The sequence below is a fragment of the Sceloporus occidentalis genome, unplaced genomic scaffold (genome assembly GCF_023333645.1).
Source record: "Sceloporus occidentalis isolate IW3139 unplaced genomic scaffold, rSceOcc1.0.p SCAF_6, whole genome shotgun sequence".
NCBI classification, from domain to species: Eukaryota; Metazoa; Chordata; class Lepidosauria; order Squamata; family Phrynosomatidae; genus Sceloporus; species Sceloporus occidentalis.
This window is the reverse complement of record NW_028316986.1, coordinates 91,083,102-91,110,804: the sequence shown is the minus strand read 5'-3', so window position 1 is coordinate 91,110,804 and position 27,703 is coordinate 91,083,102. Positions and strand designations below refer to the sequence as shown.

General features: G+C 41.0%; 1 protein-coding gene across 1 annotated transcript in view; it reads right to left on the bottom strand.

Moving 5' to 3' along the window:
* SGK1 (serum/glucocorticoid regulated kinase 1) overlaps window positions 1–27,703 on the bottom strand; it is a 116,857-nt gene that overhangs the window by 57,988 nt on the left and 31,166 nt on the right. Inside the window, exon 2 of the mRNA XM_089530332.1 lies at window positions 11,356–11,571. Coding sequence (XP_089386458.1) covers window positions 11,356–11,571 — 216 coding nt within the window. The remainder of the gene's footprint in view (window positions 1–11,355; window positions 11,572–27,703) is intronic.

Below are 27,703 nucleotides of genomic sequence, written 5' to 3'. Positions count from 1 at the left end.
CCCCTCCTCCTGCTTCATGCCATCTTGTCTTCTCTGCCACCCTGCCACACATCCCATCATCCCCTGACTGCTCCTGCATCCCCATCTCGTCCTCTGCCACCCTGTGACCTATCCCATCGTCCCCTGTCTGCTCCTTGAGCCTGATCCTGCTCCAGTGACCCCCTGCAACCTATTTCATCATTCCCTGACTGCTCCTTCAGCCTGATCCAGTCCCCAGTGACCCCTGCCACCTATCCCATCATCCCCTGACTGCTCCTTCAGCCTGATCCTGGCTCCAGTGACCCCCCTGTGACCTATCCCATCATCCCCTGACTGCTCCTTCAGTCCGATCCTGGCTCCAGTGACCCCCTGTGACTTATCCCATCATCCCCTGACTGCTCTTTCAGTCCGATGAAGGATGACAACTAAGGAGGGGGCAGGGGACAGCGTCCAGAGCCCCACTGAGCATGTGCAAGGGTCCCAATTCAAATCGTTGAATCCGCATGGTATGCACCGGTGTGGTAATACAATGTGCACTCCACTTTGTATGAATCCGCATCACTTGACTTGCCTTGGATTCGATTCCTCCTCAATTTGAAAGGGCAACGGAAGGGCAACCAGGTGTAATAAAACATTCACTTTACGATGTCAATTCACATAGCTGAACCAGGAGTCACTCTGGGTCTGAGCTGCAAAAAGCCCCGTGTGATAAACCTCTGGAACAAAATAAATACTTGAGAAGGGAGAGCAGGTTAGACATAACCCCTCCATATTTACTTCTATTGCCCTGTAAAAAATGGAAGGAGACATTTGAAAGAAAAGAGCTTCCTCTGTGGCTGTGAGGTATGCAACACAATTCACAACTCTTGAAAGCCAACATTGTGAATCGTGTGAAGAGCCTCAATGCACAAAGGAATGCCTCTGTTACATTAAGTTGCCTCCCATGTGAGAAAAATGATATTTAAGAAAGGTGGGAGACTCGCTCGCTTCCTACAGTGTTTTTACTCCAACTGGTGTTACAATGCCGAAATAAACCAATGGCTTTATACATGGGGCGATTCATTGATCACATGATTCTTTGTATCCAGATGCTGCAGTGCAGTTGGGCTAAAGGCTCCTGCTCTGGGGTTGGTGACAGAGCTGCAATTCATTGAAAGAGCACAGTTGATCCCTGGGATACAGCTAATACAACACTGCCCTGACACTGCCATTCATGTATTCAGTTCCCATTTATACACAGTGACTTGGAGTACAAGTTGCATTCTCAGAGGAACATAATTTGTTACTCATTTATTGAAATAGTCACATGCAGCAATGACAATTCAAGTATTAGACTGAAACAGGCCATTCCTACCATACCGTCACTAAATGCTCTACGAATGACCTCATGTCACCAATCTATTTAAAATTAATACTTCAACTGGTAACTCTTTCCGTTCTAATTTATTTGTTGGCGTGGTAAATCATGGGGAAATTAAGTGCCACTTTGCAAACACACATAGCACTATACATTTTTTTCAATATTTCATATATAAAAACTGCGAGACCTGTAGCCAAGCAACATGAGAGTATGCTCAAGATAGGGAAAGTTATGAATTAGTTAAAACACACACGCTTGGACAGGCTGAAGTAGTTTGCATTTGCCTGAGTCTACAGTGAAGAGCAAAATTCAGCCCTCTCTTCCACTCCAACCCTCTACAATAGAGAAACACACAATCACAAAATATGTATTTGAATTTTGGTGAGGTAATCAGAACTATTTGCTAGAGAGCTCTAGAGCTACAGTTCAGAGAACTCTAGCAAAGAATTTAACATAGCTCATGAAACTAAAATCCCAGGATCCTATAGGATGGAACCATGCAAGTTAAAAGTATAACAAACTGTTAATATTTCTGTAGTGCAGATACACTCCCAGTTATTTAAACTGAGTTCACACAAACCACTGCAGTGTGGAATTGCACCTTGGAGCATTGGTTGCCATACCTCTGGATGGATGCATGATAGTGATTTGAATCCTTAAATCAATTATCGCCAGCCTGCCATGACCCAGATATGGTTGACATGACTACAACACCTATCATCCACATCCACTATGAGGACTGTGGCTGTGGGAGTTGTAGTCGAATGCCTCTGGAGGATGCTGGGTTGAGGACGATTAGGCTAAAAACTACTATAAATACCAGACCAGTGATGGTGAACCTTTTAGAGACCAATTGCCCAAATTCAAAGGCGTTCCCACACCAGGTGTTTTTGGTGCCAGGAGATGGGACTTCCAGGGGGATGGGATGTATGCCTTCTGGGGGTGGGACGTCTGCCTTCCAGGGCAGGACTTCCCAGAGACAGCTAAAAGCCCGGGAGGGCAAAGGGAAGAGGAGGAATAGATGTGCACCTGTTTCTACTCTTTCCCCACCATCCTATCTTTCCACATGCCCTCAGAAATGGCTTAGTGTGCCAGAGAGGGCACATATGTCGTAAGTTCACCATCACAGTACAAGACTCTAGAAGTCAAGGCTCTCTTTTCCATCAGCAAATGCAATGTGCCTTCAACTATAGGTAAAAGTATGCATAATGTTGTCTGAAGTAGCCTTTTCAAACTGTGACCAGACTGAAGAATGCAATTCTTTCTTTTATCTCCTTTAGCTGACTAATCACCACTTGCTGCACTTAGCCAAAGGGAAAGAGGAGGAGGGCTGAAAAGAAAATCATATTCAGCTAAATCTTTTCCATATGAATGTGCAAATGTAATGAAAATCAGTCGCTGAGGCCTTTCATCTAGCTTGCACAGGAATGCCTATGATTTACAGCTGGCATCATCTATTATACAAGTGCCTTTTATTCCTTGAATTAATTTTTTTAAGGTTCATGGGTGGAGGAAGAGTAGTAATCAACAACCAGCTACTACAACATAATTAGAGTTCATTGTAGCCAGTGTTTTTATCCATCTTTAGCTCTCTCTTCTACATCATTACTATTTTCAGGACTGTTGGGGGGGATGTGGGGAATTAAAGCCTTTCAACAAAATCTGGGCATTAGTCTATCCAGCTTTGCTTGACAGTTTCTTCACCATGTGATTTTGTTCTCTGCCAAAACTGAGTTTTGTTTGGATTCCAAAATACAGAAGCAGGTACATTAAAAAGAATCTGGCTCAGTTTACAATATCTGAACCCTTTTTAAAAATTGCATATGGAGTGGATTACTGGCATTTTATTAAAGCAGATGTCATATTTATTTTATTATATTTACAGCATAACTTTGTGCATATCTGTTTGGAAGCAAGTCCCATTGCGTTCAATGGAATATAGTGTTGAATGTGAATTTTTAAACAGGTTGAGTCTCCTTTATCCAGAATTCCAAAATCTGAAATACTCCAAAAACCAAAAACCTTTTTATGAATGGCTGAGATAGTGACACCTTTCCTTTTTAATGGTTCGGTGTACACAAACTTTGTTTTATGCACAAAATTATTTAAAATATTATATAAAATTTCCTCCAGGCTATGTTTATGAGCTGTGTATGAAACATAAATGAATTTTGTATTTAGATTTGGGTGTCCAAGATATATTATTATGCACATACATGCAAATACAGGTATTCCAAAATTAAAAAAATCCAAAATACTTCTGGTCCCAAGAATTTAGGAGAAGGGGGATGGTACCATTGTTCCTTTTTCTGAAGATCAGAGCATTATGCATGGGAATTTTATGAACCTTCATGTAGACAGAAGTCAGTTTCACAGTTCATACATATTTTACTTCATTAGAATAATCCCAGCCTAAAAGGGGCAACAGTTGTATGGTCATAACAATTGTATGTTTGGGTGCATATCTACAGAATTATTATTTACCTGGCCAAGTGTATTGAAGGAAATGTCTGTAAACAAGAAAGTATCATCTATCCCCACACACCCCCTTCCAAAAAAAATATCAGTAGATACGACATTGAAACCTAATGAATATGGCGAGCTGACGATGTTGGATGAGATAAGACGGATGAAAGAAGAACTTAAAGAGGACAATGCATGACTAAGAGAGGATTTAAAGTTGGAAATTAGATCTGAAATTCAAAAAGAAATGGGAGAGATAAAAGGATCTTTGGTGAAAATAAATAAGGATTTGGAGAAGATAACTAATAAAGTGGACAATTTGGAAAGCACTGTGAACCATTTGGAGAATAATGCTATACAGGTGGAATCAAAGATTAACAAATTGGAGGAAGAAAGAAGAATTGACAAACAAACAATAACAAGACTGGAGACTAAATTAAGACAGAACTGTATTAAACTTAGAGGAGTGCCTGAGCAGGAAGGAGAAAATTTATATAAATCTCTGATTCCTGCAATAGCTGAATTCGTGGAAGAACCGGTGGAACAATTCCCGTGGGAAATAGACACTTTATATCGCATTAATTCTAAATTGGCCAGACAAAAGAACTTGCCGAGGGATATAGTTGTGTATTGTGTGCGGAAACAAACAAAAGATCTGATAATCCAACAAAGTTTTAAAAAAGAACTAATTATCGATGGACGCCTAATTCAAATTTTTATCCCAACGAATGTGCTCAAATCAAGAAAAGAGTACAATTTCCTATCGGATCAACTAAAAATTTATGGTATCCCCTTTAGATGGGATGAAGCGGAGGGTTTAACCTTGACGTGGAAACAGAAAAGGTACAAAATTGATACTGTGGAAAGAGCAGCAGATTTTTGGAAGAGAAATCGTAAAGAAATTGAGAAACTAAAAGATCAAGGACATTCAGGTGAAAGATATGGAGTGAGAACCAGAGGGATGAATGCAAAGGAGCAGGAGAAAGATCAAAGAAAGAAAGATGATGTGTGCAAGCCTGGGGAGAGTGACAATTTAGAGGGAGCAGGGGGAGGAGGGACAATTGATTAGAAGGTTAGAATTAAGTGTATAGAGGGTGTTCCTCTTCTTCTGTGTGCCTTTCCTCTTTTTCTTTTTATATATATTGTATTGTAATGTTGGGAATTTTTATTTCTGATTGCTTCCTCATATAGTGGTGGAATAAATAAAATTTTGAATTTGTAGGAGTAAAAAAAAAAAAAATGAAGATATTGAGTTGGAACATAAATGGATTGAACTCACCCCATAAAAGAAAAACAACATTCCACTTCCTAATAAAACAAAGATGTGACATAATATGTCTGCAAGAAACGCACATTAAACAAGGTGAAGGCAAATATATTGAAAATAAAAAATTAGGTAAAAGCTTTATTTCAGCAAACAAGAAAAGGAAAAAGGGAACGGTAATATATGTTAAAGAGAAATGGGAACCTAAAGAAGTTTATAATGATAATAAAGGCTACATTCTAGGGGTCGAAATTAATATGATTGGGGAAAAGATACTATTAATAGGACTTTATACTCCTCAGGAAAAAAAAGTAAAGTTTTTTGAAGATTTGCAAAATATATTATTTGATTTAAATTACGAAGAAGTAATTATACTAGGAGACTGTAATGGTGTGATCAAACCAGAGATGGATAGAAATTCAAACAAGGGGATAAAAGAAAAACAAGGGAAATTGCCAAAATCTTTTTTTAAATTGATGGGAAATTTAAGTTTAGTGGATTCATGGAGACAGCTGTATGGCAACGCTAGGGAGTTTACTCACTTTTCCTCCAGACATAACTCAATGGCCAGGATAGACTTAATATTAGTTACATGCCCCTTAGTAAAGCTATTGAAGGAAATGGAGATACTACCAAGACATTTATCAGACCATAATCCACAAATTCTGAAGTTGGAAGATGCTGTAAAGGGGAAAAATAGTTTTAAATGGAGACTGAATGTGGATATATTAAGAGACGATGAGTTAGTAAAAAAGACAAAAATAGTTATAGAGAATTACTTTAAGGAGAATCTAGATAAGGGAACGAGGATTGATGTGGTTTGGGAAGCGGCAAAAGCGGTAATTAGGGGTTTTTTAATTCAACAAAATTCAATTAAAAAGAAAGAGAAGGCCAAAAAAGTAGATCAGTTGAATAGGAAATTGAAGGAGAAGGAAAAGCTATTGAATGAAAAACCGGGGGACTCAAGATTATTGATTGAAAGTAAAATTCTACAAGAACAAATCACGATGGAAATGATGGAGGACTTAGGTAAGGAATTGAAAAAAGCCAAACAGCAACACTTTGATTACGCAAATAAGCCAGGGAAATGGCTAGCAATAAGAATGAAGAGAAGAAAAGAAATGAGATTAATTACGAAACTAAAAAGGGAGGGTGAGTTGATAAATAATCAAGAGGAAATAAGGGAACATTTTAGAGAATTTTATAATAAATTGTACACAAAGAAACAAGATCACGAATACACTTTAAAAGAATTTATGGGGGAAAGGAAATTGTTCCAAATCAACGAAATACAAAAAGCTGAATTAGATGCGGAAATAACAAAAGAAGAAGTGGAGTGGGCGATAGGAAGAAACAAAAATGGTAAAGCTCCGGGACCAGATGGTTTCCCGATTGAATTTTACAAATTATTTAAGGAGGAACCTCTGAGATTGGTAATGAATGAAATTATTAACGGGAAAATGCCGGAGACATGTAGGGAATCCGAGATAATATTAATACCTAAAGAGGGCAAAGATATATTAGAGGCTTCTAATTATAGACCGATATCGCTATTAAACTTGGATTACAAAATTTTTGCAACAATTATGGCCCAAAGACTTAAGAAATGTTTCGAGCAATTAATTGATCAGGATCAATGTGGCTTTCTTCCAAAAAGATATATGAAAAACAACATGAGATACGTATTAAATATATTGGAATTACGAAAGGCATAACGATAAAAAATTGGGATTGTTATTTGTAGATATGGAAAAGGCCTTTGATACAGTAGATAGGACAGCATTGTTGGAAATCATGGAGAATATAAATATTGGACCAAAATATAGAAAATGGATCTCACAAATTTATACGAGTCAGAAAGCAAAAATTAATGTAAATGGAGAATTAACGGAACCAGTTTATATTGAAAGAGGGACTAGGCAAGGTTGCCCTCTATCCCCTCTTCTATTCATATTGATAATGGACACTCTGATACATAAAATTAAAAATTCGGAAACAATACAAGAAGTGAAAATAAAACAATATCATTATAAGATACGAGCATTTGCAGACGATGTGGTAATAAATGTGGAAGACCCACTAAATAATATAACAAAGGTAATGAAAGTAATTGAAGAATTTGGTGAATATACGGGATGTAAAATTAATAAAAATAAATCGGCATTGATAACAAAAAATTTGAATAAGGAAGAGGAGAAGGAGGTACAAGAAAAATCAGAGATTAAAATAAATAAAAAAGTAAAATATTTGGGTATTTGGATTTCAAAAAAATCAAATGAATTGTTTGAAAATAATTATGTAAAACTCTGGGCGGAGGTGAAGAAAGATCTGGTGAATTGGAAAAAACTACAATTATCTTTTTTGGGAAGAATTGCGGCGATAAAAATGTCAGTACTCCCGAGACTCCTTTTCCTGTTTCAAATGATCCCTATAGTAATTTCAAAGAAACCTTTTAAAACCTGGGGAAAAGATATTTCGATGTTTATTTGGCAAAACAAAAGACCGAGAATAAGATTAAAACTATTACAAGATGCAAGAGAAAGAGGAGGTCTGGCATTACCAAATCTACATCTCTACACAGATGCTTGTAGTCTTATGTGGATAAGGGACTGGATAAACTTGAGGGAGAGAAGATTATTGGAATTGGAGGGAGAAGGTTTAAGTTATGGGTTTCATGCCTTTTTAGTCTATAACAAAGAAAAAGTTAACCAGGTAATAAATAATCATTGTATAAGAAGGAACCTACTGAAAGTATGGAATAAATACAAAAGAAATATAATAAACAAATTCCCTATGTGGTTGTCTCCACATGAGGCTATCTACAGGAAAGAAATTATAAGAAGAGAAGATTGGTTTAAGTATAGGGAATTAACAAAAATAGAACAGGGTAGAATAAAAATAAAGTCACAAGGTGAGTTAGAACAAATAGGATTCGACCCAGGCTGGTTTGCGTATAGGCGTATATACGAAAGGACAAAGGATGACTTAAAAGAATTTGGAGAGGAAGAAAACAGGACAGATTTGGAAAAATTGTTAACTGAGGACCAGGAGAAATTAATTGGGAAAATTTATTAAAAAACTCTTAGAATTAGAAATGGAGAGTGAAAGGGTGAAGGATACTATGGTTAAATGGGCTAAATACATTGGACATAATATACAATTTGACCAGTGGGAATTTGTTTGGACAAAGGGATTAAAATATACAGCTTCACAAAATGTAAAGGAAAATTGGTACAAAATGTTTTACAGATGGTATCTGACGCCGGAACGATTGGCTACAATTTATAAAAATAAAAACAACAAATGTTGGAAATGTGGGGAGATTGTAGGCACTTTTATACACTGTTGGTGGAATTGCAAAATCATAAAGAAATTTTGGAAACAAATCAGAAATTTAATTGAAGAAATTTTACATATCAAATTGGATTTAAGACCAGAGAGCTTTTTATTGAGTATATTTGAGAAAGATATGGAAATAAAATATGGGAAAATATTATTTTATATGACATCAATGGCAAGAATAGTAATAGCACAAGCTTGGAAATCGAAGGAGGCCCCGAAGGTAGAACAATGGTTAATGAAATTAATGGAAATAATAGAAATGGACAAAATGACACAGTTATTAAGAGATGAAAAGATGGGGAACGTAACAGCGAAAGTTAATGAAGAATGGAAATTGGTGTTGGACTATATGAGGAAGCAATGGGGAGATGATCTAATTGAGAAATAAGTATGTATGAAATGTAAGCTGGGTTGAACTGATTTGTTGCGAATATATAAGAATTCAAGGAGAGATAGTCATACGCTGAATAAGCGTTGCCTTCGTAATGAAGAACTTAATATAGATACAATATAACATGTGTTATTATATATGGTATGTGATGGGAAATAGAGATGCACAAGGAATTCGCTAAACATAGAGGAAGGAAGTCAACAGGGTGAATGAAGATGGGGAAGAATGAAGATAACGAGGGGGATAAGTAATAAAGTATTTAATCTAAATTAGAAGCTACTGTATCAGGTTTGATTGGTCGTTATTGTTGTCGTGGTCTTTATTTTTTTATTTTTCTATTTCATTTTCTTTTATTTTATTGCTGCTTGTTTGGTTTGGATGGTCTGTTTTTTTGGGGGTGTTGCTGTTTGGTTGGGGTGGGCAGGGGTAATAGTACTGTCTTTATTGTCTTTAGTGGTGGATGTTTGATGAATGGTGTATTCTAAATGGAATTTAATAAAGTTTTTCAAAAAAATAAAAAATAAAATGCAATTAGTGCTCAAGGGGTTTCACATAATTTAATAAAATGCTCTCCGATTACATTCAAAAAAAAAAAAAGAATAATCCCGGCCTCTCCCAACCTTGTGTGTCTCAGACATTTCAACTAGATTTGCCAACATCTGCAGTTAGCATGCTTGGGGGAGACGAGAGTCATAGTCCAAAACATCTGGAGGATGCTAAACCTAGGAAAGTTGAATACTCTAGACAATTGACCTGAACTGTGAAGATTCTGCCTTATGCTCTCTCTCTCTCTCTCTCTCTCTCTCTCTCTCTCTTTGAAAGCACAGACCATTTCCAAGATAAAACCAAATTGTGTGATTGTATTTCCATTACCAAGCACAACATCCTAAAATATCCTAAGGCACAGCACTATTATAAGGCCCCATTGCCATGGAATGAGCCTGGAGAAGTCACAAAACTAGAGCGGGTGGTGATGTGGAGACAAGTTTGTTCAGTTTGATTCCAGTGCTAAGAACACAGGAAGCCACTTAAACCAGTGCAATATTGTCTACTCTAACTGGCAGCTGTTCTCAGGGTCTCAGGCAAATGTCTGTCACTTTAATTGCTATTTCATACATACAAGAATCCAAGACATTTTGTTGTCTGTTCCCTGAGCTCAAAAAGGTTACTTTTTTGAACTACATTTCCCAGAAACGCCCAGTCAGCATGGCCACTAACTAGGGTGTTTATCACACGGAGCTTTTTGGACATTTTGCAGCTCAGATCCGGGGTGACTGTGGGTCCCAACGATGTGGATTCACGTTATAACATGAATGTGTTATCAGAGGAGATGCCTTTCTATGGGCGCTCCTTCCATGGCGCTTCTGCAGTGATTCCAAAGTGACCCCTCATTTTGGTGAAATCGGAAAAAAAGTGAATCCACAGAATTCGCTTTCACGCTCACTCCGATTTCACTTCGAATTGGTCTGGTGTGGAAGATCACTCAGATGTCGCCCCCCTTGGCCCCCTGCATCCTACTTCTTCATCCCCCCTCCTCCTTCATGCCATCTCGTCCTCTCTGCCACACATCCCATTATTCCCTGACTGCTCCTGCATCCCCATCTCATCCTCTCTGCCACCCTGTGACCTATCCCATCATCCCCTGCCTGCTCCTTGAGCCCAATCCTGGCTCCAGTGACCCCCTGTGACCTATCCCATCATCCCCTGACTGCTCCTTCAGCCCGATGAAGGATGACAGCTAAGGAGGGGGCAGGGAAGGAGGACAGCGTCCAGAGCCCCACTGAGCATGCGCAAGGGTCCCAATTCAAATTGTTGAATCCGCATGGTATGCACCGGTGTGGTAATACAATGTGCACTCACTCCGCTTTGCATGAATCCGCATCACTTGACTTGCCTTGGATTCGATTCCCCCTCAATTTGAAAGGGCAACGAAAGGACAACCAGGTGTGATAAAACATTCACGTTACGACGAGAATTCGCATAGCTGAACCAGGATTCACCCCGGATCTGAGCTGCAAAAAGCCCCATATGATTTGGGTGATTCTGAGAGTGGGCAATTGTCTTTAAAAATAAATTTCCCAAGCTCAGCCTGTGGCAATGATGAAGATGGTTTCTCCTGCTCCATCTCAGAAGCTACCTATAATTTTTGCAGAAGCTTCTTTTAACTTGCATGCTGGGATGGACCTTCCACCACAACTGAAGGTAACAGATTAGTTTAATGGTCCAGAGCACATAGTGTGGCACAAAAAATATTTTCTCTAGCCAGATAGTCGGAATGCTGGGGGAGGAGGGACAGTTGGGAGGCTGCCATTGCTATTTTTAGTAATATCTGCCACCTGAGGCAGTTGCCTCACTCTACCTAGTGGTAAAAGTGGCCTTGATACCTTCAATAGCAATAGCTCGTATTGCTATTTATACCCCTGAGTTATAGGAATGCAGTCCCTTACTCATGAAGTGTACTTTGTAATGTTTATTTTGGTGATGGACTGAAGATGGATGTGTGATTCATATACATGCTCATACAGGGATGACATACATGGAAGAGTTTTGGCTTACATTGCAGCTTCTGTGGCCTTCCCACGAACATGACTCTGTGTCCTGTGGGACAATTCCTCTCTGAAAAGTGTGGTCACTGAAGCACATCTGGCACAAAGGAGCTTCAATGTCAGGTTCTCCTTGAGGTATGTGCATCACAGTGGGGCCCGAGTATTTGAGGCTGCTTGTCTGATGTTTTTCCATGCTCACCATTGGGCTTTTGATCCATCTTCGTACCTATGGAAATAAAAAGCAAGTCCTTGTCTGACATCTGTCTTGCACATATTCTGATAGCAGCTCTTTTATTTGAAGCACATGTGAATAATCAGATAGTTGGGATGAGCTACATTTGGACTCAGTTCTGAAGTCATTGTTAAAATAATAGTCCAGAAGCCGAGTTGGAATGAGAGAAAAGGATAATGCAATAAGTCCAACCAGTACTGAACTTTACAAAAGTCTCATACATTTGGAGAGAATTTATTGTTTGATTTCTATCCCACTTGGAAAACAAAGGTTTTAAAAAACATTAAACCATACAGTACTTCTAAAAAAAATAACATTAAACCACTTAAACCACTTAAAATGTATCTTATATACTGAAAACAATACACCTAATTTGCATAGCATTCTGTCAATTTTGTCTTGATTGCCTGTTCAGCATAAAGACACTACAGAATGCAGTCTCAAGGATAACTGGCAACAAATATGCTGTTGCTGGGAAATTTGATGTCCACCCCCATCCCAGCTACTGTGAAAACTGTAGCCAATTCAGAAAAAATGAACTTAGTTAAGATGTCACACCCTTTAATCAAAGAATCAGGCACTTACACCTGTAAGCCCTGGCTCACCTGTACCACTGCTCAAGCTCTCATCTAATTTGTGTACATGCTTCTTCTTTTTGTGACCCACAAGCCACTTCGCCCATATCCTTGCCTTTAAATTGGCTTAGTACCTCTGAGGACCAATATGTGTGTGTGTGTGCGTGCATGCAATGCTTTATTTTTCCCAAGAAGAGTAAATGGCACCACTAACATTTAAGTCAGGCATCTGCAGCAGAGGAGTTTATTACACTGAAGTTTTTGTAGCTTTTTGCAGCTCTGATCCGACGTGACTGCGGGTCCAACAATGCGAATTCATGTTATAACGTGATGTATTATCACAACTTGTTGCTTTCTATGGGGGGTAGTTCCAAGGTGGATCCACTGTGAATCTGCAGTGACTCCTCATTTTTGTGAATTTGGTAACAAGCAAATTCAGAAAAATTGTTTCCAAGCTCACGTTGATTTCACTCCAAATTGGTCTGGTGTGGAATGCAACTTTGCTTCCGTCCTGGTACACCCCCCCAAACCTTCAAGGTCCCACATTTCCCATGATGCCGTGCTGCAATTTTGCCCCATTTGCTTCCGGTACTCCCCCCGCTTCCATTGCTGCCAAGGGGAAATGCAGTTGTTCCCGATGCCACTGGGGAAAGGACAGAGAGCTACTGGAGAATGAATATATTCACGTTTTAACGTGGACAGGAGACATGCTGGCGAGGAGGGGGAAAGCAGCTGTTTCTGATGCCACTGGGGAAGGCTGCTTGTGTGCATGGAAAAATGGACCTGTCTCCCATAAAAAAGGGTGCTTGTGTGCATGGGAAAATGGACCCTGTCTCCCATAGAAAAGGGTGCTTGTGTGCATGGAAAAACAGACCCATTTCTCTCATAGAAAAGGGTGCTTGTGTGCATGGGAAAATGGACTAGAAAGCCCAGAAAAGAGTGCTAGTTTGGGTGCCAAATCAGAACATGAAGCTGTCATTCACGTGAGGCTAGCATTCTTCACCGTGGAAGTGCAAAAGTTCACAATGCGTTCAGAGCCCCATTGAACATGCTCAAGGGTCCCAATTCGAATTGTTGAATCTGCATGGTATGCACTGGTGTGGTAATACAATGTCCACTCACTCCACTTTGCGTGAATCCACATCACTTGAACTGCCTTGGATTTGATTCCCCCTCGATTTGGAAAGGCAATGGAAGGGCAACCAGGTGTGAAAAAACATGTGTTTTATAATGTGAATTTGCATAGCTGAACCAGGAGTCACCCTGGATCTGAGCTGCAAAAACCTCCGTGTGATAAACACCAGAGTCAGCCAAGTTGCATATTGTTTTATAGGTGGTTTTTGTATATTTTAATTTAAACAGAAACCAAATGGACCAGAGAGGCTCATCCAGATCAGGACCACAGAGGTTGGGAGGAGGGGCACACACCATTTCGTGTGGCTATCAGAATTAAAACTGGACAGGGCTCCTTTACCTTAAATTGTTGTGTAGAAGATGGAATTTCAGCAAGCATTGCTATTATCTGCTTGTGTGACAAGCAACACCTGCTGCAATTCTCTCTCCTGCACAATCATTAAAAATCCAGGCTGACAAGTCTGCTGTTAGGATGAAAATCCCTTCTTTCAGTGGTTGTTTGCCCCCAGGGAAACTGGGAAGGGGGTGACCATGTGCCAATTGAGCAAATCAGGTCTGGGGTGGTTCTATGTATGGTGGGAATGGTGTTTTTGGGCTGCAACTTCCAGAAACTAAAGCCAGCATAACCAATAGCGAGGGTGCAGAATTCAGAGACATAGCTGTGTTAGTCTGGAATATCAGGATGCAAAGAGTTTCAGTAGCATTTTTGACACTAACTATGTGAAAGAAGTTGTAGCATAAGCTTTCATAGACTTCATTTACTTTCTCAGATGTATGGAACGAACTGGTTCCCAGAAGGACCTTTATAATCAGACTGTATGAATAGCCATAGAAATACATGCCTCATGGGTATGGTGATGAGGTGACAAGTTCAGTTTTAACTGGTTGTTGAGGGACAAAGGCAGAAGGAAAGATGTTGCCTAAGGCCAGGATATCCATATGAAATGATGGATGGAGGTTTTGAGGGTGCAGTCCAACAGCACAGGAATGCTGAGAGTTGCAGTCCACCCAGTTTATAGCTCTTTTCAGAATCTTGCTCAATAGGGTTACTTGTGAACAAGGATCTTGAGAACAAATGGCAAAACCCACTATGAGTCATAGCCTGACTAAGCAAGATCCATATGCATGTAGCACTCACAGGTTCCCTTGTCTCTCTGATTCAGGAGACCTTCTCAACTCATCTGAAAAATCCAATTGGATTCTAATCCTACCGCAGACCTTTTTTTCTTTTTTAAAAAAATGGTGTACTGTCAGATGTGCCTGTGAAAAAAATAGTGTACTGTCAGATGTGCCTGTGAAATGAAGATATTCTTAAACTATTTTACCACAGGGCTGCTGGTCTGATGGTTGAGCAAAACGCTGGATGTTTGGTTACAGCAACCACACCCCATGCATCAGTTTCCCAGGGTTGGGGGTGAGGGTGGGATGTGCTATTTGTTGCAGCAGAAACAACCAAGAGTCTGTGACACCTTAAAAACTAAGAATGATTATAGCACAAGCTTTCATGGACTATGGCTATCATTAGATGCATGGCATGTGGTCTAGAATTTCATGTATCTGCAGAATTCACATTGGTTCTTGTGCTGGACATGGTGCAATTCAGCACAGGATTTGCTATGGTTTATTTGTATCTATTAGGGCCAGACTTCTGCTTTGAATGAGGAAATTAACTGCTTGATGAATCATTGTGCCTATTGTATCCGCTGAGAGAGGACAGCCTGGCAACTGGTTGCCAAGGATGCAGGATAAACAAATATAAGGAAACATAGGTTCCATTGGTGACTCCAATGAGTTCTCAGTTCAAAACTGTGGCATTGTGCTGGTCTTTTGGAAATCACATAAACATACACCTCTCTCTATGGACACAAAACAAACAAAGGGACTCATCCTCTAGCAGGGTATGTCTGTAATTTCCCCATAGTGTCTCTGTTTCTGTTTCCCTTCCCATTACAACTACCTGCTTCTGCTGATTCATTTAAAATTGGTCTTCTTTGAACTTTTACTTAAACTTCAGTCCTTTTTATGTCCTTTATGAGCCCAGAGTCCTTGCAGATGGATGCATGACTCACATAATACACAGGCTTTTCCAACAAAGCAGTTTTTAACAACACACATATTAACAGCAGCATGTCAAGTGAAATCATTTTTCCATGATGCAAAGACCAAATGTGTTTTTAATCTATCTTGTTTTTACAGTTCCCACACTCCTTAATAAGCTATTCAAGTCTCTTTTTTTCTTGCGTTCTTTGGCTGAAAATTTTTAAAATTCCTTTTTTTTCAAGAATTGCAACTTGAACTTTTATTTTAATATTAATTTTAATATTATTTTGACCTATTTACCAGTGTCTCTTATCTTGACAAGGAAAAATAAATAAATACTTGGATGGATATTCACTTTCTTTTCCAACTCAGTCATGTTTTCAAAGACATGGAACTATGGGTGTCAATGTCTATTTGGTTTTGCAGTGATGCAGTAACTCTAAACCTTATTAAATCTGCATCACAACCTGATGGAAACTTTCTGCTGATGACATTTACTAGCCACACTCTCTTATATGTCTCCACTGTGGCTTTTGGGATCAGTTTGGAGATGTAAATTATTTGGAATTACTGCTTCTCAAGCCTCCCCATCAGAAATATAACCAAGTCCAGCAAATATGTGTGTGTGAGCTTGTTCTTTCATCCACCGTAACTGATTTACTAAGCCCAGCAACTAGACTGACCATGTTCTTGGCTTACTATAAAACCACACAGAAACCAAGCTAGGATGAGTCAGGGAACAAATAAGTACAGGAAGCTGGGATGCCATTAGTAATCCAGTGAAAAACAGAAACAGCTAAGGGGAGTGGGTCTTTAAGGCTACTTTTATTTATTTATAAATGCATAGATACAAAGTTTAGGTCAAGCACCACAAACATCTGCTGCAGTTGACATCTATCCTACTGTCTTTATCTGGCATAGTGGCAACCACAGCCACTATTTGCTGCCATTTGAGTTTCCTGACCAGACTGCAGCCCCACTTGATGTTGGACATCACACTATGAGAACTATAAAGTGATGAGCATGTGTGCACACATACAAAAATGTGCATACACACACGACGCTAATCACAGAAACTAAACAACTGTTCATCTCTCATCCAAAAGAGCTGCTGTCTACATTACCACCAAGTATGAATGTTTGGCTGTGTGGAAAGGACTGACAATAACACTAGTGTTAAGTTCTTGTGTGGTGGATGGAGACTTGGGGGTAGTGCTGGCTTAGGCATGGATCTATAAATGCCTATACAGGTCTATAAAGCCCTGTACAGTTTGGATCCATACAATTTGGAAGACACTATCTCCCCATATGAACCTGCCAGGACTCTAAGATCTTAAGGGGAAGGCTTTCTTTTGGTCTCATCACCATAACATGTTTGCTTACTGAGGATACAAGCCAGAGACTTCTCAGTGGCAGCTCGTACCCTTTGGAACTCCAGTTCACAGGAGGCTAGGCTGGCACGCTCCTTGCAATCTTTTCTTTGGCAGGGAAAAACTTTTATTTTAAAGTAGGCTTTTAATATATAATTGTGCCCAGGGAGGTTTCTTATTGGGGTGTTTGCTATGGTAAGTTTTTAATGGTTTTATATTTTTAACTTGTTATATTAATGTGATGTTTTAAATTAAGTTTTAAAAATTGTATTGTTTTTAAGTATCTTTTGTGAACTAACTTAGGTTTAATTCAGAAGAAAGGCAGCAAATAAATTGTTCCCATTGGCATCAAATGCTGCTGATGCAGTACTTGATGTCAACTCAGTCCTTGTACCATATCCACCCAGACTGGCATCAATGGTTCCTGCATTTCCATACATTATTAAATGCCTTGTAGTAATCAATGTGGTGGGCCAGCATGGTGTACTGGTTTCAGCATTGGACTCAGGGGTAGGAGAGACCATCCCTAAGAGGTGGCTCTGTGCCACCCCTAGAGGCGCTGGGTTGGGGATGCGGCAACCGCATGCCATGCCCCCAACCTGGCAGTTCCACAGTGCAAAAAGAAGCCACAAAAAGCTGTTTCTTTTTGCGCCATGGAAATAGTGCATTAGCTACAGCCACTGCAGCTTTTCTGTGGCTCTTTGGTGCAGCATGTCCAGGTGCTGCACCAAAGATGAGACATGACGCTGTCCAACCCACACCCACGCCGGCGTATTTTACCAGTTTGTAGAGGGCCTAAGACTCAAGACCAGGGTTCAAATCCCCACTTGGCCATGGAAACCCACTGGGTGACCTTGGACATGTCATACTCTCATGCTCAGTGGATGGCAATGGCAAACCCCTTTTGAAGAAACCTGCCAAGAAAACCCTATGATAGGGTTGCCTTAGGGTCGCCATGGGTCACAAATGACTTGGAGGCACACAACAACAAAGTGATCAACTGATGTGTGCATATGTGTTGTTACTGTTTTTTTAAAAAACACATTTTTATGTACAACTGTGCAAAAAGATGGAGCTCTAAGAACAATTCCACCTGTCGTCCTTGGCAGTGCCACTATGGCCACCATTACTATCACTATCCAAATTAAGCAGATGCTGCAGAATATATGTGTGCTGGGTGGAGGGAAAGAGCAAAAGGAACTGGAAACATCCAGTAAAAACTGATATGAAGACTGTTAGGAATCATGGGAAATGAAAAGATTCTGTCCCAAGAAATAGCACCTATTGGAACAGGTCCCACTTTTTTTTCTGCTTCTACATGTGAAATCTTTTTTCTGTGAAAACCTCATTGACATCTGAACTTGGGGGCTTATGAGATAAGAAAACATGGAAATGTAGCTAGAGAATTATTTGTAAGTCATGTACGGTTCATGAGGTGATGATGCAGTGCCTTACCCAATGAACAAGTGCCTTCCTATATATGGAGTCTACGTGGCGATTTGAAGCCAATCAGCTATAAGCTGATGGCTTATCTTTTAGTATAAGAGCTTTTGTATATTGAGCAGCTGGGCCCTGCCATTTTTTATTGTCATTGATGCAGCCAACAGCACTGCTGTACAATAAAGCTTTAGCTTTCCTTGCTCCTGAGTTTGGTGTCCAGCTCTATCTCATGCCACATACAAATTCATGCAATACCTACAGCACTGTCCCACCACAGTTATTCTTCCTGAACTCCACAGCCATTTGTATACCCAGCTAAAGAAACAGGACTGTGTTCATCATGGCTAAGCAAATGTAGGAGCTAAAGCCTCCCAGGAGATCATGGATTACTGCACCCCTGCTATATTGTCCACAATGCCTCTCATTGCCCTCTAGGAGGCACTGGATCATTTTCAGTCTTGGGGACCACCTGAGCCATTTAGATCCAGAAAAGGAGTTTTTTAAGGAACAGATTCACTTCCTGATTTTGAAGGCTTCTCTAGGCCTAAAACAGTCAGGAGGGACCAAAACCATGGCCAATATGCTCTCATATGCTTGTGCTTGTTGCTGAAGGGGCGGAGCTTCTGTGAGTCACATCTGTGAGTCACAAGGGGGCGGAGCTAGCAGACTAGCTTTATATACCACCTTCCAGAACAGTCTGGCCAGAGCGAGGAGAAGGAGAGGAGCAGCTGGGCAGCCATATTGAGACCGTGTGCTTGTTGCTGAAGGGGCGGAGCTTCTGTGAGTCACATCTGTGAGTCACAAGGGGGGGAGCTAGCAGACTAGCTTTATATGCCCACCTTCCAGAGCCTTCCAGAACAGTCCGGCCAGAGAAAGAAGAAGGAGAGGAGCAGCTGGGCAGCCATATTGAGACCGTGTGCTTGTTGCTGAAGGGGCGGAGCTTCTGTGAGTCACATCTGTGAGTCACAAGGGGGGGAGCTAGCAGACTAGCTTTATATGCCCACCTTCCAGAGCCTTCCAGAACAGTCCGGCCAGAGAAAGGAGAAGGAGAGGAGCAGCTGGGCAGCCATATTGAGACCGTGTGCTTGTTGCTGAAGGGGCGGAGCTTCTGTGAGTCACATCTGTGAGTCACAAGGGGGCGGAGCTAGCAGACTAGCTTTATATACCACCTTCCAGAGCTGCGCATATGACGGTGCGTGAATTGTAATTTTCTTTAACTCAACAATTCTACTCAAGTGGCATCGGGTTAGAATCAGATATTGAAACAGAACCTTGCCTTTAAGTGTAAGATAGCAGCCAGGACATTCCTTTAAAGTAGTATTCCCAGTAGATTGACTGTTATAGTCATTACTAAAGACTTTGCAATATGGACAACGAGGGATCTGCTGCAGTCACCTGCAACTCTTGTGGGATGTTTCTCTTCATGCCTACAGAAGTGGAGAACTTCACATGCACCAAGTGCAAGTTGGTAGCACTCTTGAAGGAGAAAGTGCAGCAGCTGGAGTCCAGAGTAGCTACACTTCAGCATATTAGGGAACAAGAGGATTTCCTGGACACAACAGAACTAATGATCTTGGACGAGTACCACGCAGAGGAAGATGCTAGGGTGGAAGAGGTCACTTGCCATACACAGGAGGCAGACAGCTGGAGGAATGTCACAAAGAGAAGTAAGCCAAGAAGGGATTGTTCTGGGAGCTTGCAGCTAGAGAATCAATTCGAAGCTCTTTCCCTTATCAAGGAGGATGAAGAAGAGCAGCATGGACAGACTTCAGGGACAGAGCAGGGGAGCCTGAGAGTCCCACCCGAGGGAACAGTCGCTGCTAAGCCTCGGAGGAGGCGTGTGGTCATAGTGGGGGACTCCTTGCTGAGGGGTACAGAAGCAGTGATTTGTAGGCCTGACAGGATGTCTTGAGAGGTGTGTTGTCTTCCAGGTGCAAAGATCCATGATGTGACTGAGAGACTGACAAGACTGGTCAAGCCTACTGACAAATATGTCAGGAATTGCTGCCAGCAAACACACATATGCTGATAACAGAGTCTTTAGCCCAGTGACAGTAAAGCAGAACTAACACAGAAGTAGTCTGAATGCAGTTCAGGAAGACAAGCCGAGATCAGGATTCCAGAGATTCACCATGCCGAGAGTCAAGCCAAAGTCAGGATACCAGGAGACAGCGTGGTCAAACAGTCCTAGGTCAAAACAGCCAAGAGATAACACAGGTCTGGTCCAAGGTCAAGGTAACAAGAATCCAGATACTAGGAGCTAGTGCTACCAGCAATCACACCGAGGGATCATGCAATAAACTCTAGCAACAAACTCAAGCCTCTCTCCCACTTAAATCAGGGAAACTCTCCCTCGAGCCACCTGAGGCTCGTTTGCTAATTGTCTTTTTGCAATCCTTCTAGATCTGCGCCTGCAAGCACTCTCGGCCCTCCTCTCTTGATAGGAAGGCACCTGCAGGCAAGCCTTGTCTCCAGAGTCACCACTAGGCTGTGGCACCATAGGAGGCCTCTCCTCAGCACTAGGACCTGGTTGGACCTCCTGCTCTGGGGCTGGGGAAGCACAGCTGGGACCTGGCAGAGTAGAACTAACACCTGGCGTAGCCTCAATCAGCCCTTGCTCTGGAGGAGGCTCATCCTCCTCCTCATCCTCTGAGAGCTCATCTTGGCTGGCCATGACAAAATACCCCTTCCTTTTGGTCCACGTGGGAACTAATGATACTGCAAGACACAGCCTTCAGGACATCAAAAGGGATTACGAGGCACTTGGTAGGAAGCTGAAAGGAATGGATGTACAGGTTGTCATCTCGTCTTTTCTGCCAGTTGAAGGGCATGGTCCAGGAAGGGAGAGGAAAATAGCGGATGTGAACAACTGGCTCCGCAGATGGTGCCGCTGAGAAGGATTTGGGTTCTTTGATCATGGGCTGCGGTTCCATGAGGAGGCACTTCTTGCAACAGACGGGTTGCATCTCACGCAAGTTGGAAGAAATGTTTTTGCCAACAGTCTCAAGAATTTGATCAGGAGGGCTTTAAACTGAGTTCTGAGGGGAAGGGAGACAATATTAAGGAAGGCGAAAGGGATGGTAAAAATAGTCAAACTGACATAGAGGAAACAAGAAAAAAAGTGCAAGGACCCAACAGTGGGAGACAAAAAAACTTGCACAGGCAGCAAGTAAAAGGGACCCATGGTCTGCGATGTCTCTACACTATGCACAGAGCATGGGAAATAAGCAAGATGAACTTGAACTCCTAGTACAACAAAGCAAATATGATATAACAGGCATCACTGAAACCTGGTGGGATGAGTCTCATGATTGGAATGTGGAAATAGAGGGGTATAACCTTTTAAAGAGAAATAGGCCAAACAGGAAAGGAGGAGGAATAGCACTATATGTCAGAGATATTTACACCAGTGAAGAGATCCAGGACATCAATCCTGGAAGCCAGGTGGAGAGCATCTGGATAAAAATTAAAGGGCAGGGAAACAACAAGGATGTTATTGTGGGAGTCTACTACAGACCCCCAAGTCAGACTGAGGAATTGGATGATGTCTTTCAAGAACAGATGACCACACAGTCAGAAAGGAGAGATGTAGTAGTGATGGGTGACTTCAACTATCCTGATATTTGCTGGAAGTCAAACTCAGCAAAATCCTCAAGGTCTAGCAAATTCCTCACTTGCCTGGAAGACAATGTCATTGTCCAAAAGATGGACGAAGCAACAAGGGGGTCAGCTATTTTAGATCTGATCCTAACCAACAAGGATGACTTGGTTAATGGGGTGCAAGTGGTGGGATCATTAGGTGGAAGTGACCATGTTCTCCTGGAGTTTGTAATACAGTGGAAAGGAGAAGCCAGGCATAGTCAAACACACATTCTAGACTTTAGGAGAGCAGATTTCAGTAAACGTAGAGAAGTATTGAGGGCGATTCTATGGTCAGAAATACTAAAAGATAAAGGAGTTCAGGACGGATGGGACTTTCTCAAAAGGGAGATACCGAAGGCACAATTTCAAACAGTTCCAGTGAAAAAGAAAAATGGGAGGTGTCTCAAGAAACCAGGATGGATGACTAATGAACTTTCAACCGAGCTAAGTTTGAAACGGAACATGTATAAGAAATGGAAAAAGGGGGAAATCACGAAAAAGGAATTCAAAGAAATAGCAGGCATGTGCAGGGGTAAAGTCAGAAAAGCTAAAGCGCAGAATGAACTCAGGCTTGCTAGAGAGGTTAAAGACAACAAAAAGGGCTTTTTTGGATATGTCCGCAGCAAAAGTAAGAAGAAGGAAATGGTAGAGCCACTGTGTCGAGAGGATGGCAAAATGTTAACAGGGGACAGAGAAAAGGCAGAATTACTCAACACCTTCTTTGCCTCAGTCTTCTCAGAAAAGGAAAAGGGTGCTCAACCTGAGGATAATGGAGCAGAGGACAGAATAGGGGAATTTCAGCACAGAATAAGTAAAGAGATAGTAGAGGAACACCTTGTTAATCTAAATGAATTTAAGTCTCCGGGACCAGATGAACTCCATCCAAGGGTATTAAAAGAACTGGCAAATGTAATATCGGAGCCATTGGCAATAATCTTTGAAAACTCCTGGAAAACAGGAGAGATCCCAGCAGACTGGCGGAGGGCAAACGTTGTCCCCATGTTCAAAAAGGGGAAAAAAGAGGATCCCAACAATTATCGTCCAGTGAGTCTGACATCAATACCAGGAAAGATTCTGGAGCAGATAATTAAACAAAGAGTCTGTGAACATCTAGATGGCAATTCCATAATCACAAAAACTCAACATGGTTTTCAGAGAAACAAGTCATGCCAGACAAATCTAATCTCTTTCTTTGATAAAATTACTGGCTTGGTAGATGAAGGGAATGCTGTGGATATAGTATATCTTGATTTCAGTAAGGCCTCTGACAAAGTTTCCCATGACATTCTTGCAAACAAGCTTATAAAATGTGGGCTAGACAAGGCAACTGTTACATGGATTTGTAACTGGTTGACCGGCCGAACCCAAAGGGTGCTCAACAATGGCTCCTTTTCATCCTGGAGAGAAGTGACGAGTGGGGTCCCACAGGGCTCTGTCCTGGGCCTAGTGCTATTCAATATCTTTATCAATGACCTGGATGACAGAATTGGGAGCATACTTATCAAATTTGCAGATGACACCAAATTAGGAGGAATAGCTAATACCCCAGAGGACAGGATCAAGATTCAAAATGACCTGAATAGACTAGAAAGCTGGGCCAAAGCTAACAAAATGAAATTCAACATGGAGAAATGTAAGGTATTGCACTTAGGGCAGAAAAATAAAAAGCACAGATATAGGATGGGTGACACCTGGCTGAATGAAAGTACGTGTGAAAGGGATCTAGGAGTCCAAGTAGACCACAAGTTGAACAGGAGTGAACAGTGTGATGCGGCAGCTAAAAAGGCCAATGCAAATTTAGGCTGCATCAATAAAAGTATAGTGTCTAGATCAAGAGAAGTAATTGTGCCACTGTATTCTGCTTTGGTCAGGCCCCACCTAGAATATTGTGTCCAGTTCTGGGCACCACACTTTAAAAAGGATGTTGAGAAACTGGAGTGTGTCCAAAGGAGGGCAACTAAAATGGTTAAGGGTCTGGAAACAAATCCCTATGAGGAACGACTTAGGAAGCTGGAGATGTTTAGCCTGGAGAAGAGATTGTTAAGAGGTGATATGATAGCTCTGTTTAAATATTTGAAAGGATGTCATGTTGAAGAGGGAGCAAGCTTGTTTTCTGCTGCTCCAGAGAACAGGACCTGGAACAATGGATGCAAGCTACAGGAAAAGAGATTCCACCTGAACATTAGGAGGAACTTCCTGACAGTAAGGGCTGTTCGACAGTGGAACGCACTCCCTCGGAGTGTAGTGGAGTCTCCTTCCTTGGAGGTCTTTAAGCAGAGGCTGGATGGCCATCTGTCAGGGATGCTTTGATTTGGATTTCCTGAATGGCAGGGGGTTGGACTGGATGGCCCTAGTGGTCTCTTCCAACTCTACAATTCTATGATTCTATGATTCTATATCACCTAGAAGGCATTCAAGATCATTATTTTTTCCTCCATGAGTCTATGTAGCTATATTTTGACTACCACTTCTGTGTATAATATGGTCTGTCTTGCCCTCCTGACCTTGGATAAGGTGGAGGATGCTATTCCGTCACCAGTGGTGAGTTAGAGTTTAGTGGTCAGACCGGCTAGTTTCTTTCCATGGAGCAGGGAGGATGCACTACTTTGTTCTTTTCTTCATGCAACAAAATATCTTGGGTTATTTACAAGTAGTATCTTGTAGGGCCTCACTCCTCCCGACAGTGTTTCCCATGTAGTGCTGTCAGAGAAATGTGAAAAGAAAAACCTTCAAGGGCCTCATAAAATCCTTTTATAGTATCCAGTGAAGTTCATCTCATTATTAAGGGGGAAAATAGCCACTGAATTCTCCTTCAGATATCACTCTATTTCTAAGGAGTGCAGTCAGTCAGCACTGATCTCCTTTTATTCCCATCATCTTTAAATAAACATGCATTTTTTTCTGTTTAAAAGTGGATGTGTGAATTGTTTTTAATGAACAAATTAAACACCATAGTGAAACCATGGGAAAGAAAATGATGAAGGCCATTTTGATCACATCTGGATGTTAGTGGAAGGCCTTGGACAAGTTACTTTTCTGGAATACCACTTCTATGATAATTCAACTGCTATGACCACTGTCCATGCTGGCTGCTAGATTCTGAGTGCTGTAATCTAAAAAAAGTAACATTTTTTAGCTTTGGTCAGCATGAATAGAAAAACATGATAACCTAGGGAAACATGTGCAAAAACTTTCTATCAGTTCCCATACAGTGAAGAAATGTTCATCAAAATCACTGGAATCAATGAATCAATGAAACTTAATTTGATTGTATTTGGTTAGGCAATGTTCCGGTTTGCATGTGTCCAGCCAAGCCCAATGTGGTTTATTAGTTCAGAAGAAGTAGAGTAGGTTTAGGTTTCATTCCTTTGAGCTGATCCAGATGAACCCCCTAACCCCCAGACGTTCTCAAGGCCAATAAACTCTTGGAAGGCTTAATTTGGCCAAAAGTTCCTGGAAATTCAGAGTACTTCTAATGCTCTTGCATTTTAGACAGCAGAAATAAAGAACACTTGGTAAATTTCTGTGGAACCCCATCACAGCTTTCTGAAATAAAATCTATTTTGTATTACAGTTATCTCAGACAATTTCAGCAAAACATGCACCTATTATTATTGGAATGCTCAGGAGAAATCAGGGACTAATGTAAAGTTCTGTCCAAAAAAGACATTGTCAACAAATGTCAACAAAGCTCAAAAGAAAAAAAATACTACCTCACCCTGCCTTTTGCTCTTGCAGGGCCAAGATTGGCCTTCCAAGGGTGTGGGATTGCATCAACTAAATTTGAGAACACTTTTATCACTGAAAATAGCCACTGAGGATACTCTTACAGTTATCATCACTGAAAAAGAAAAAAAAGGTTGTTTCTTATAAGAAACATTTCGGTGGTCATGAGCATGGCAGAACATACAGTGGACCCTTGTTATACACTGAGGTTTGGTTCCAAGATCCCTTGTGGATAACAAAATCCGTGGATGCTCAAGTCCCATTAAATATAATGAGATAGCAAAATGATGTCCCTTATAAAAAATGGAAAATCAAGGTTTGATATTTGAAATTTATAATTTTTAAAAAATATTTTCCAGACCATGGATGCTTGAATCCGTGTATAAAAAATTCATGTATTAGAAGGGCCGACTGTAATTTCCTGTTAGAATTTTCTAGCTACACCTGCTTTTGTGGACAAAGGACCAAGCTATTATATTCAAAATATAAGTTGAGTGGATCTATATGGCAAAGTTGACACTGGACAATATTTCAGTTTGCATTTCAATCCATATGAGTTGTATAAGCTGCTGTGTCTGGTGTTTAAATCCTAAGACTTTGCAAATCCAAGTGCTACCAAAGGCTAAAGTCTAAGGAGACAGAGATGGTTGTAGCAAAGAGGTTCAATTTTATCTCCCATGCTGTTTAACATATATATTAAACCAGGCCTGTATAATATATGGCCTGGGGTCTGCATGAGGTCCGCAAAGGATTTTGGGTGGCCCATGAGGATGTGGAATGACTTCTCCACTACCTGGCTTTCTCCTGAGGAGAGGGTCGGTGGTGGTGGAGGAAGGGGAGGACAGAAGAGAATGCCAGGAGGAGAATGCCAGGAGGAAGAGGAGAAGGAGCGGCAAACACTCATTCTGCAAGGCTCTTCCTCTGCCTGGCTTTCTCATGAGAAGGCCAAGCAATGGAAGAGGAAGAGGGGCAAAGGAGCTTTCAAGGCTCCTCCATCCCTTGGCTTTCTCCCAAGGAAAAGTCCAGGCAAAGGAGAAGAAGAACAGGCAAGGCTCCTCCACCGCTTGGTTTTCTCCTGAGTGGAGGTCTGGGCAGAGGATGAAGAGGGTGGAATTAATATTAATAATTTTAATTATTGTTAATTAAATAATATTAATTAATTAAAACCTATCTGTGGCCCGAAGAAGTTTAGCCTATTTTAATTTTGGCCCCCACCTATTGTCAAGTTGTGCAGGTCTGTTGGGAGAAGTATTCTGGAATGTTAGGGTTCAGTGCACCAGATTGCTGATGATGCTCAACTCTATCTTCTTTCTGACAAACACTAAGGAGGCTATTTTGGCACGAAACTGTTGTCAGTTATGCAATGTACAGGGACAAACAATGTACAGGGACAAACAGGCAAGATAAAGATGCTTTTTGTCAGTCATAAGGCTGATCAACGAATAGGAGTTCAACCTGTGGTGGATGGATTTAAGATCCCTGTGAAGTCTCAGGTGTGTTGCCGGGACATACTCCTGGACTCAAGCCCTAAGCCTGGAGGTCCAGGTTTCAGTGGTGACAGTAAGTGTATTTGAAGAGTTAAAGGTAGAGCAGCAGTTGCACCCATACATAGAGTGGTCAGATTTGGCTATGGTGACACATGTGTTAATTATACTGTGTCTTGCTTGGATTACTATGACATACTCTATGTGAGGCTGCCTATGAAAATTGTTTAAAAAAAAAGTGGGAGAAAGGAGCAATATAACTTAAATAAATAAAAGAAAAATAAATAACATTCTGTAATGGGATGGGTAACTGCGGTGGAGCTGGGGAACCATTTCTGCCCCTATGTTCCTGTGCTAGGCTATAATGCTTCATTTTCAGCCTTGTATTGACCTAATATGTGATCCTGAAGTGACAGTAAGTCTATTTATTTGTACTTTCTGGGGTTTTATCATTTTAGGGCTGGTTTAGGGTGCATTGACAGGGGACTTTAAAAGACATTTATGGGGTAAGCAACAAATCTTGGAGCAGCAATATACTGAATGAGAGCATTTAGAATGAGGGCATCTTCAGAAGAGCCACTTTAGCTAGCTGTGCCAGATGATGCAAGTATAGATAGTTCAAGTGCAGTTCAGTTAAGGTGTGTACATAAGACAAATATCTGATCTGTCCAGATGGGTTGGAGTGTCATCCATTATTACTCATAACCCACATTAG